A 12,618-nucleotide genomic window follows, 5' to 3' on the forward strand; every position below is an offset into this window, starting at 1 on the left:
GGCTCGGCCTGGGATCAACGTGCCGTGACCGAAAACTAACTGAGCTAACTGCTCGCACACGGAGGTACAGACCCCCCCGCTCCTCCCCTGTGCGTCGATCGAAGGCTCCCAGTAAGTGTAGGAGCGTCCAGGGAGAACCTTCCCGCAGCTACGGGCATGAGCCGCAGAAAGCTTGTGCTCCTGGAGCAGCAGTACATCCAATCGACCAATCACTGCAGGCTGAAGTTCCTGACGCAAAATGAGCTTCCTGGGACCACGGGTGCTCGAAGAGTGAAACCCGTTCACATTCCAGGATACGAGGTGTAGGCTCATGGAGAGGGATGGGGGGCTGCGAACAGCTGTCTGCTCGCAGTCGAAGTCGAAGAAGAATCAGACATATCGGAGTGGAGGCGCTGCCGCTTGTGAGAAGGTTTGGAGGGGGAGACGGGGTCGTCCTGCCCGTTCTTCAACACCTTCAGCAATGGCGAGAGGCCTCTAGTGCCATGAGCAAATGCTTTCTCGAGCCAGCTCGAGATCTCTGAAGTGGTCATCCCGTAGAAGGTTCGGAGTTTCTGTTGGGACCAAGCTCTGACATCCTGGGGAAGAGGCCATGCCAGGGGGGGTCTGAGTATCACAATCAATCGGAAACGTTTGGCAGCGCAACGCCACCGCAAGCGCACATCGCCCTCGGACCACTGAGTCTCGAGGAGCTGCCCACCGGACGGGCCTATCCAGGAGCAAATCTGGGCGTGTGTCTGCTCTCTGAGAGCCTCCCACACCGAGTCGTCTGTCCAGGTCTCGGTGCCATCGCTGAGGAACGTGAAGGCGAAGCTAGGGCCATCCCTGGGAGCCAAGGCAGCAATCTTCCCATCCGCCCCTTTGCGGAGCATGAAGATACTAATGTCGAAACAAGCCGGGAAGGTCCCAAGGTCGGCCACATCCAGGTAGTCCCAGGGGCCAGATCTGTAAAAGTCTCGAGGGAGCTCTCTCTCCTGGAGCTGAGACCCAGCTGAGTTTGCCACTAAGGGGCTAGCGGGAAGGGAAACCTGCTCCACTGGTGGTACAGACTCCGGGTGTCCTACAAGCGGGGGGGGAGGGGGAGGAGGCTGCGGGATAGGCGACTCGGGCTCCACGGAGGCGACTGGCGGAGAAGGTGGAGGAGGTGGAGCGGAGGCTGCACTCGGCTGGGAAGGCGACGGTGCAGCTAACTCTGTAGGAGGGGCGAGGGGAGCAGGGGGGGGAGGGGGATGGGGATGCATCTGGAACTGGGGCTGAGGGGGAGGGGGAGGGGGAGGGGACTGAGGAAAAGGAGGCGGGGGCTGAAACTGCGGGGCGGGCGAAGGGGGGGGAAACTGGGGAGAAGGCGGGGGGGTGGGAGAGAGGAGGATCTGAGGCTGTGGAGGGCGGGCTGCCGTCGAAGAAGAAGCTCTCCCAGGTCCCTGGGGCATCTGCCTGTCAGGTCTCTGGAGTGCTGCTGCAGGAAGGGTGACCTCTGCCTCCTTGCCTTTATCCGAAATCTTCTTATTCTTTCCTCTTTTCCTTCGAACCTCGGTCCAACCGCCCACTACCTCTGGCCCAGGCTCCGACTGCCTCGGCTCCTCCTGACGTGGCTGTCCGGGGGGGGGGAGGTGGGGGCGGAGGGGGCGGGGGCGGGGAGGGTCGAGACGAGCTGGCAAAGCGTGGACAAGCAGCCGCCAAGTGCCCAAAGCCATGGCACCGCAGGCACTGACCTGGCTGTCCGGTGACTATCATGCTCTGGGTGATACTGCCGGCACCTGTCACGATCTCGATCACTGCAGGGAGAGTCGCAGGATCCGCCACAGCCACACGGACTCGGGGAGCTCCTGCCGTGGTCACCGCGTCGGCAAAGGTGTCGTGCATAACCCAGCCAAAATGGGAGCCCAAGTCCCTGACAATCGGCCGCAGCTCAGTAGCAAGCCCTGGAAAAACTAGTGTCACTGGGTGGCGAGGTATACGGAACCGAGTATCGAAATCCGCTGCGCTGAAACCACGGTACCACGGGACTATCATGATGATCTTCCCATCCACCGATGTGGGGGAACCGGCAATCAGATTGCTCGCAGCTTTCTCACTGGAGAGTTTGAGCCAGAAGATGCCCCTTCCCATAAGGGCCACCTCCTCAATATGGCCATCCTCTAGCAAGAGAGTGGACTGGAGCCAGTCCCTGATGGTAGACCTGGAGGGGGAGTGTCCAATGACTCTACCGTAAACAGAGGTACGAGCAAAGTCACTGGCTACCTCCTGAACACGGGATGATTGTTGCTCTGTCAGGATAACGCGGTAGGCATCTGGAGAGGGAGGGTCCGACTGGGCCTCCGGATCCGGGCTGGGGGCCGCCATACCGCCAAGACTAACTGCAAGCTTCCGATGAAGAAAAACAGGCTGCCACCCAAGAAGGGGATGAAGCGGCGGTGGAGCCTGGGGGTGAGGCGGGCGAGGCGAAATGAAGGGTCGGAGGGGTCGAAGCGGAGGGCGGGGCGAAGGCTGCGGGATGCGGGGAGTACGGAAGGGGGCGAGAGGGCGGGGGGGGGGGGTGAAGTTGGAATGGCGGGGGTGGAGGGGTGAAGCGGGGGGGCGGGGGGAGCGGAATGAGGCGGAGGCGGGTGAAGCGAGGGGGTGAAGGAGCAGCGAGGGGGCGGGTTGGAGCAGGGTGGATGGCGAGGGAGCAGCGAGGGGCGGAATGGAGCGGAGGCGGGGCGAGGGCGAGGCGGGCTGGAGAGAAGGGGGGGGGGGGGGGGGGACGAGGCGAGGCGAGGCGGGATGGAGCGGAGGGGGCGGTTGGAGCGGCGGCGAGGGGGGGGTTGGAGCGGGGGCGAGGGGCGGGTTGGAGCGAGGGGGCGGGATGGAGCGGAGGTAAGGGGGCGGGATGGAGCGAGGGGGCGGGATGGAGCGAGGGGCGGCTGGAGCGGAGGTGAGGCGAGGGGTAGCGGGGTGCCGGCGGGGGGGGAGGAGAGGGGACGGGGGTCGAGGGCGGGCGGGAGGGGTGGAGGTGGTCGCGGCGAGGGGGGGGGGAGCGAGGGGGGAGGTAGGGGCTAACGGCGAGGGGGGGAGGGGAAGCTCGCAGGAGCTAGCAGATGTTCGCTTTGCATCAATTACGTTATCTCTAGAGTTGCAAATGTTTCTCAGATGTTTCTAGATTGGAAGTATATTCTTTTGCACTTGGAATGGAATGGAAGAGACTCTTTACAAGGACAACTCTTTGCTAGCTGAGAGCATTCATTGGTCACGGGTTTTTTCTGGTCCCTTGGCTTTACAGGATCCCCGACGCTCTTGTTTTCTTAATACAAAAGGGATTTCCAATGTTGTTGATGTTCTTAAGGATGATGGCACTCTTTTATCTTTCCCTTTGGCTGCTGTAAAATATGGTTTGGGCATGCTTTATGGTCCAGTATGGCAAGTCATTACTCGAATGCTTCAAGCATTTCAACCAGTTCGGCCTTTAGAACTTTAAAACAAACTTCAAGATTGGACTCTTCTTCCTTTTTACTTGTCCATTCATCCTTTGAAGCTGTCACATATAACAGTCTCTTCTTTATATATAGTTATGTTATCACCACCCTGGGTGTTGGACAAGTTCAATCAAATTTGGGCATTGCACCATCCACTCAAATTGTGAAGAAAGAGATTGAAACAGATCTGGCATTCCAAGATTCCATTACGCCAACATGTCTTTCTATGGCATGTTCTGTTGGGGGTTGTTCCGTCTGGACAGCTTTTATCAGGCAGATGTATTGCTCTAGCTATCTGTCATCGGTGTTTAGCTCCAAGGGAGTCAATATCTCATATCTTTTGGCATTGCCCCGAGACACAAAGCTTCTTGGGCATCCTCCAACACAGATTGAGAATGCGGTTTTCTCAAGCTTCTTTTGGCAAGCTTTTCTGGTTGTTTGGGATCTATCCTAAACGGTTGGAATTTGATTTGTTCTTTACCTAGGTTCTCTACTAGGCACTCTGGACTCTCTGGAAAGCTAGAAACCACAGTCTTTGGTGATCCAGTTTTCTCTACTTTTGTTTTTTTCTGTCGTTCTTTGCAGCAATCACTCTTCGATTGCTTGCAAACTCACACTGCATAGATCAGGATGTATATTTGTCCTATATGGACATTTTCGCTTGATGTAATGTTTCAGCTTGCCAGTTTTTTCCTGGTTAGCTATCTTGTAATATAAAGCATTCAGAGTTTTCACTTTAAAAAAAGAGAAAAAAAAGTGTGTGAGGTACTCTGCCTTGGTAGACTACCCTTGATATGAATGTAATGAACTGAGTGTGTCTTCTTGTGTGCCTTGTTTTATAAAAGGCTTCACTATTGATTGAGTCTTAGGATGATGGTGCATATTTCCTAGACCTTTAAGCTGGTCATGCATCTATGCTTAGACATGAGCCTTTGATCATGTTGAAGTTTGAGCTATGAGAGTGCTTAGTTTAATTGTTGATTGGCTACTCGCGCTGTCCGCCCCCTCCGCCATCTTCAACCTCCCTTCAGCCTCCTTCAGCCTCCTCCTTCCCTCGCCTTCTCCTGCCTCCATCCCTGCCTCCTTCCCCCTCCTTCCCCCTCCTCCTCCTCTGCCTCTTCTCTGCCGCCCTCCTGCCTCCATCTGTCTGCCTCCATTCCCGCCTCCCCTCTGCCTCCCTCACTTTATCTTCTCCGCCTCCCCCCCACTTCCTTCCCCGCCTCCCACCCGTCCCATCTCTCTCCCCTTTTCTGCCTCCCCTTCCTTCTCCCCTTTTGCCTCCTTCCCTTGCACTTCCTCCTTGCCTCCTTCCCCTTCTCTGCCGCCCTTTCTCCATCTCCTCCTCTGCCTCCTTCCTCGTCTCCCACCTGCCTCCATCTTGCCCCCCTTCTCCGCCTCCCTCCCCGCCCTCCTCTCTCTTGTTCTCTCCAGTCCAATTTTCTTTTCAAAGGACCCTCTGCAACCCTTCAGTCCCATATCGTCTCATCCTCAGGCCTTGGATGTGTTAGGGTTTGGGAAGTAAGGGCTTCTTTGAGGCGCCTCTTTTTTCAAGGGCTCTCCCTAGTCTTTCTTGGGGTAAGGCAACTTCCTTGCCCCTTCCTCGCAGCGGGATTTTTTATGCTTGTTCGGAGAAAGAAAATCTTGGTGGTGACCCTTGGTCTAGCCAGAGGGGCTCTAGGGTAGCACCCTCGAATTCCACAGCCATTAAGGTTATCTTTTCTCTAGCCGACAAGCAACAGGTGCATCATGCAGCCCAGTCACTTCAAGACAAGGCACTTGTGGGTAGATAGTGGGCCTCACTCCCACAAGGAGACAGGTGAGAGAGTGGATCTAGGCGATCTTGACACTAGAAGGAGATCACATCCAGGATGTCACCATCTACGAAAGAGGTGTATTCCTCATCTAGTTGAGCTCTCTCGCTACTGCCTTGATGCTTGTGGAGTAGAGCCCCATCCTCCTTGGCCCGTATATGGTGTACCTTTTCCCTGGTACCATGGCTTCATAGTGGAGGACATGGACATGGACACGACACACCAGGTTCCCCAATTCCTGGTGACACTCCGCTTCCCAAGGCTTCCAAAGGAATACAGAGCCATCCTTCCCTGGTACCATGGCTTCATAGTGGAGGACATGGACACGACACACCAGGTTCCCCAAGGAGGCTGACAGAGAGTCTGCCAGATGTTGACTCTTGGATCGTTCGAGGAGACTTCAACAACCTAGAGTTTGGGGAGGACAAGTAGGGGGGTGCCTCCTTTTCTGAGATGCCAGCAACAGAGTGGAGCATGTGGGAGAAGTTCATCTTCACGATCAGTGGCAGAGACCCGTGGAGAGAGCCGGAGCTCAGGAGGATCCTTGTAACCCTCTCTTCTCATTCGGCCAGAGGCGACATGATGGATTGCTTGAGAGGCTGGATCGCTTCTACGTCGGAGCCTAGGCACTCCCACAGAGGTGGCTTTATAGGGATTCTAGTAGGCACCACGATGTCAGACCACTCTCCAGCAGTATTATACCTACAGCAGCCTCGACGTGGTCTTCCCCAAAATGGGGTCCGCATTCCAGAGGACCTACTGCAGGATGAGAAGGTTCAACTAGAGTAGTATTATAACTAGAGCAGCCTCGTCGTGGTCTTTCCCAAAACAGTATGAGGACCTATTGCAAGAGGAGGGGGTTCAATTGGTTTTTGCAGAGATTTGGGAGCAGCCAAAGTCAGTACCCTGTGAGGGTTGGGCTTTGTGGGTGGCGGATGCGATTCAAAGGAGTAGCAAGGAGTTGTAGTGTCATGCCCTTTGACGGAGGAGGGCTCTTCAGGACGGCGAGCGTGCAGATAACCCTTTTGTAATTGCAGCTGTAATACCCTGGAACCAACCAAACTTTTGTCCTGCATGTTGAGGCATCTTCCATGGCTTTAAAGCATGATTTAGCTGCATACTAGGCAGAGGCATAGCATGGGTGGGCTGCATAGCTTAATGAATGGCTGCTCAATAGACATGCTTTCAAGAATGAAGCCATTGTACTTCCAGTTTTGAGCATTGTGGCTATGGATCTGAAATTTTTGATGCAATTCTTTTCAATATGTGCATGCCACCATTTCAGTCCATTCACAACGAGGATCTATGGAACCTCATTTATCAGCTGATTGGAAACCCTACAATGATATCAATCTTGGGAATTGTCCCTTGTATGGAGAGCTTAAGCAGAGACAGCTTTGCAAAAGATCTAGCTGAGCTTGAAGGAGCCAATTGAAATAGAATGATTGCATGAAAATGTATGGCTAGGCCTTGTCTTTTCCAAGTTTAATGTTCATGCCACATGCAACCTGCTGATGTTCATACAGCCAGCCAATGGTAATTTGGTTACAGATTTGGTTGCAGCATATCTTGGAGGAGGATGGCTGGACATTTTCATTTTTCCTCAGATTCCCCGGCCTCCCTCAAGTGCAGGCTGTTTGGGACTAGGGTGAAATGCTAGACTCACTTACTGAGGGCCTCATTCATCTTATCCCGAAAGGGGTTTGCAAGAATGAATTGTCTCAGCGGAGACCAATCACTTTGTTGGGCACTTTGTACAAAATCCTAGCAAAAGCAATCAGCCTACATCTGCAACCTTTCTTCTAGATCTTATACATGATACGCAGACAGGATTTCTACATGGTAGGAGCATCTTCGATAATATTTTCTCATTTTGGGAGGCTTCTGAATGGGCCATGCATAATGGCCATAGGCTTGCTATTCTACTCCTAGACTTTGGAGTAGACTTTGAGAAATCTTATGACAGAGTAGACTGGGGTTTCCTAGAGGGTAGCCTTGCTTGCTTTGGATTCACAAATGCATGGGTCAAAGGGGTGCCAGCTCTCTACAGATCAGCCCATAGCCAAGTTCTCATTGGTGGAGTCTGCAGAGACAGGTTTCAGATTACCAGATCGGCTCATCAGGGATGCCCTTTAGCCCCCTTTCTCTTTTTATTTGTCGCCAAAGCTATGAACTGTTACGTTAGAGCTCAAGCTCATATTATAGGGCTGAGTCTTCCATTGAGGCAAGAGGATGAGCCTTTGGATAGTGAGTTGGCAGATGATACGGCTATTTTTTTGGATGCCACACTGCATATACTCACCTTGTTCAGGACAGCCTTGGATTTGTTTTGCACTACAACGGGGGCCCATATTAATTGGAACAAATCCAATGGCTTTTGGATTAGTGATGAGGACACTTCAGATTGGGGCATTGACATAGGATTCACTTGGATTTAGAGGGGTGTTGTCATCAGGTACTTAGGATGCCAGGTTGGGGTGGGCATCTCTCCAGCATAGTAGTTTGTTCCCGTGTTGGAGAGAATCAGGGGAAAACTCATTTTTTGGAGTTTTGCCAGACTTGACCTTGCATCTAGAGTAGTGATTGTGAACCAAGTATTATTGGCTACTGATTGGTTTGTTTAAGAGTTGGTGCATATCTAGAGGCTTGTCAGGAACTTTCTTTGGAGTGGGTTAGATGACACCTCAGATGTTGTAGCCAGGGTGGCTTGGGAGACCCTCATTCTCCCCGCAGGGGAAGGAGGTCTCAATATTATTGATCCAAATTTGCAGTGTATGAACTTGCTCTGCAAATTTGTAGTGAGAGGATTGATGCCTGGACAAGAGCCTTGGAAATATTTTTTCCTACACAGCATTCAATCTTGTATACCTTCTCATGGGGGAGATTGGATGGACAGCTCGAGATGGATTTAAACTTCAGCCCATGTTAGATCTTCCTCTTCCCCTCTCATGGCTTCCATTCTGAAAGCTTGGGGCAGCTTTAAGGACACTCATTGGAGAGTTACACCCTCCTCTCGCAAAGAAATAGACAGGCAAATAGTTATGGGAATCTATGTTGGATGAGCATGGCATATCACTAGGAGTGTCACATTATATGTCGTGGTCCAGATGGGAGAGGGGACCTTCTTTCACTGTAGGTGCTTGGAAGGCTTTTAGACAACTTCTAGAGGATTAGAGACTCTTATCAGTTGGCCACCTCAGAGGGAGTGTAGTCAGGATGCAGTAGATAGAGGCAACCATACCATCAGAGTGGATAGATACAGATGACTTGCCGATCACAGAGTCCACTTAGTTGGAAGCTTTCACAGGAACGGGTGTTCCTTTACAGGTCATTGCCTTGCAGGATGCACATTAGGAGACCCTTGTCTTTGATGTTCAGTCGGGAGGCAGATTACTCAAATCTTCAGATGATATTCTTTTGGAGGCTGCCTTCGATCCTGTTAGGATTGCAGGTTACATGGAGTCATAAGGTTCTTGCAGTGGGACCGGACCCATCGGAGTGGGAACGGAGTGATGAAGGGCAGTGAGAGAAGAGCATCCCCTTCTTTTGTTACACAGTCAGAATTGTGAGGAGATTTCAGATTAGCGGTAGAGGTTGGAGGCCCTCCAGAGCTCCTCATTGGGATACTTTTTATATTTCTGCAGAGGTGCAGAAAAACTTTTGGAGGAGGCTCTGGAAATCCCTCAGAAATAGAAAGATGACTCTCTTCTTTTGGAGGAATTACTGTGAACTTGTGGAGATCCGAGTTCGGCGCTGACCCTACTTGTCCTTAATGCTATGCAACAGTTGAGTTAGTTCAGCATCGCCTTTGGGATTGTAGACAAGCGAGGATGATCTGGAAGGGTGTTGCCAGGATTCTTTGCATATTTCATGAAACACCCTTCTTCATGACCTGGGGATTAGTGGCATGGTTATCTCTTACTGGCCGTCAGGTACTTTTTTAGGAACACCCCCTCCTTGGTCTACCAAAATAGGTTCAAACAATGTGTTTGATTATTTTGTTGTCTGGGGGTTGGAATTTGGTGTATCCAATGACAAGGAAAGTTTATGGGACCATGCCTACATGACTCCTAAGCACGTTTCATGTGATCAAGTAAAAAGTTAAAGATCCATTGTTAACACAAATTGATGTAGCATAAACTTCCAAAGTATCTTGGAATATGTTTGCTAGTCTATGAGTTAAAGAATAGTTCCATGATTTTGACACAAAGGCATCCATCTAACAAAGCAATGCAATAGGTCATGCTTATGTTCCAAGAGTCAAACATACTGATAGAAAAATTGCAAAAATTAGAGAAAGAATGAAGCTAAAAGAATGTATGTAAGCAATTCTCATGTGCTTGGTTGAGGGATATGAGATTTTGGTGCAAAGAATAGCTATCCAAAAGGAGGGTACAATATTAGACGAGCAGGACTTGAAGACGATTTTCAGTTCTTCAGATTTGGTAAGGACAAAATAACTAGAGATGCAATGCAAAGACAGCTCATTGAAGCTAAGATGTTGGGTATATGGAAAAGCAGGCAATGCTTCCCATGTGGGTGAAAGTGAACAGCAAAACACAATGCATCGTGCAGAACAAAACCCATGGGAAGAGCTGGAACTCATGTGATTATGAATGATGATCTATGCCAGGATGGATTACCAGCCACATGGCCCCGGAGGTTTCACAACACCCAAGGCAAAGGAATATATCACATTTCCTTTTGACCCCGGTGGCATGTATGTCCTCTTTACAGCAGGGGGCCTTTGTGCCTAACCATCACCTGCAATTTTGAGGACAAATTTGTTTTTGAGGAGGGATGGATGTAATGAAGGCCAAGATGGGCCAAGTTAGTGAGGGTTAGGCTAATTCCTCTAGGAAATGTTCAGGCCTAGAGAGGGCAAAAAAAGAGATAGTGTGGAGAGAGACTATATAAGTCCACCTCCCCACCCTTTGTACTCATTTTTGATGTGGCATCTAATCCTATCTACTCCCACCTCCTTCATCCTACATGCTGCCTACACTCTCTCTCTATCTCTCTTCCCCTCACCCCTTTTCTCTCTCTTCTTCTCCCTCTACCCCTTTCCCTCCTATCTCTATCTCTCCTCCTTCCTCTCCCCTATCCTCTTCCCTTTTCTGCCATCTCTGTCCCTTCACTGTCCCCTTCATTGCGTTGGTATCAGAGCTCTGACCCTGACACCTGTGCTTTGCCCTTTCACCCTTCATTGCCATGCTCTCTTCATCACCCTCTAAGGAGCAGGAGGAAACTGACATAGGAAGCATCTTGCAACCACCATCCTTGTCCATCTGCTCCATCTGCAATGATTGGAGTAATCACCATCCTTGTCATTCAGCAAAGGTAGCCACCAGCGAGCGATGACTATTTCTGCTAACAAACAACCACAACAAGCAGCCATGAGCAAGGGTATATAGTCTCCCTCCACACTATCTCCTTTTTTCCCTCTCTAGGCCTGAACATCCTCTAGAGGAATTAGCCTAACCCTCACTAACTTGGCCCAATCTTGGCCTTCATTACACCCTCACTGTCTTTGGAGTTGTCATAGCACAGAGAGGATCCAGATGGGAGAACTCAGGATTATGACACGCATGTAGAGCCTTCAGAGGGACTACTCATGGGGGATATCCTTTCTGCTCTCTTATTGATATCACTGAAGAGTGGAAACATATAATCTGTGCAGGGGTATCGTTGATATAACAGTGACCTTTTCATTTTCCCTACAGCTGTAGCTGGTTCAATACTACAGGTTGAGGATAAGATCAGTGACTGGCATTCTTGATTCTGTTATGGACCAGACTAGCTTACATAGTATATGCTTTCTGGGTTTAATTTGCTGTGGTCTTCTGGAAACTTGAGTGAAATAATTTTTTACGAGTCCATTTTGTGAATGCACTTATTGGTGCATGATGAAATGGCAGACATTTATGGCGTCCAGGTGCACGTAGGATTTTAAAACTCTTGCCAATATCAAGGGATAACATCTCTTAGCTCAGGTCTGCTTATCGGTTGCATGTTATGTGTCCACAATCTTAGATATTTTTAATGTGTAGAAAAGAAGACAAGTTTTTCTGCACTCATCATGGCTTTTTTGTGGGGAATGGTGTTCAGCTGACAGATTTTGGGCTTTCTAAGGTGGGATTAATCCACAGTACAAGTGACTTGTCTGGGTCTGCTACGAATGATACCACCCTTACAGATATAAACTTCTCTGAAGGGCCTGCATATTATGCACAAGCGAGACAGAAGCACATAAAGCGATCTGCAGTTGGAACACCTGACTACCTGGCACCTGAAATTTTACTAGGAACAGATCATGGTACTGAATGACAGTTTATGGAAATGATCGCAATTGCTTTCAGAATACAGGTAGTGCAGTTAAGGTAACAGTTGAGAGTTCCTTGAATGATTGGAGAGGTATAATGAACATTTGTCGTTTCCTTTTCATGTCATTACAGGTTACCCTGCTGATTGGTGGTCAACAGGGGTCATTCTGTTCGAATGCTTGACAGGCGTGCCGCCTTTCAATGCAGAACATCCTCAGGTAAAACAGGGCTTGGATAGAACATAAAGATTTAGAAAATACCGAGTCTGTAGTTCTGATGTATACCCTACATGATAGCCTTCATAGACAAAGAGTCATTTGAGTAGGTCTGTGGACAAACATCAAATTATGATAAGAAAGGGATCATGGTGGCTACATGATGGATATCCAGCTATGAAGAGCTGCCAGGCTGCCTGGGGGAGGCGAAGATGTCTACATCTCCGTATGGTGTAAAGTATCTGTCATTTGCCACTGGCAGCCTATGATCCTTGCAGTGCCCTTCCTAGGATAAGCTCCTGGGCATCTTGCTGGCACTCACATCTTGGAGGTGTCAATTAGGACCCCTCTAGTCAAACGTGGTCTTGTGAGAGCAGAGAAGCTCTCTGATGGTTGAGGTAGGTAGTAGCTACGTAATAGGTCTGTCTTGGCTGCTGAAACACCTAGTCTGCTTGCCTATGTTGATGATCTTTCCATATGCAGTCGTCATCTTTGTGCTGCGATCAGAGGCGATGAGTCTTTTTGTGGCATTTGATTGTAACTTGTGGCGCAAGATGTCACCTGAACAAGCGCTCTTTATGTCTTTATCCTGGCTAGAGGTTTTTGTTAGGAGATCAGCCACCCGTTCTTTGTCAGACAATAGATAAGATCAATATCAGTGCTTTGTGCCTTTAACATTAAAGTGATATTGCATTTCAATGTGCTTTGTCCGAGCATGAAATACAGGATCTTGTCCAATTTAATAGAGCTTTGATTATCCGTCAATAATGGAGTTGGATCTTTTTGAATAAGTCCAGTATCATTTAAGATCCTCCCTCCA

The 12,618-nt window shown here is 49.9% G+C and overlaps 1 protein-coding gene across 1 annotated transcript in view; it reads left to right on the forward strand.

Annotated features, from left to right (window-relative positions):
- LOC147891398 (putative serine/threonine protein kinase IRE4) overlaps positions 1–12,618 on the forward strand; it is a 364,420-nt gene that overhangs the window by 166,547 nt on the left and 185,255 nt on the right. Inside the window, exons 11-12 of the mRNA XM_087389248.1 lie at positions 11,369–11,576; positions 11,716–11,801. Coding sequence (XP_087245374.1) covers positions 11,369–11,576; positions 11,716–11,801 — 294 coding nt within the window. The remainder of the gene's footprint in view (positions 1–11,368; positions 11,577–11,715; positions 11,802–12,618) is intronic.

The sequence above is a fragment of the Dipteris shenzhenensis genome, chromosome 18, assembly GCF_047967505.1.
Source record: "Dipteris shenzhenensis isolate YYH24624 ecotype China chromosome 18, Dip_SZ_1.0, whole genome shotgun sequence".
Classification (NCBI taxonomy): Eukaryota; Viridiplantae; Streptophyta; class Polypodiopsida; order Gleicheniales; family Dipteridaceae; genus Dipteris; species Dipteris shenzhenensis.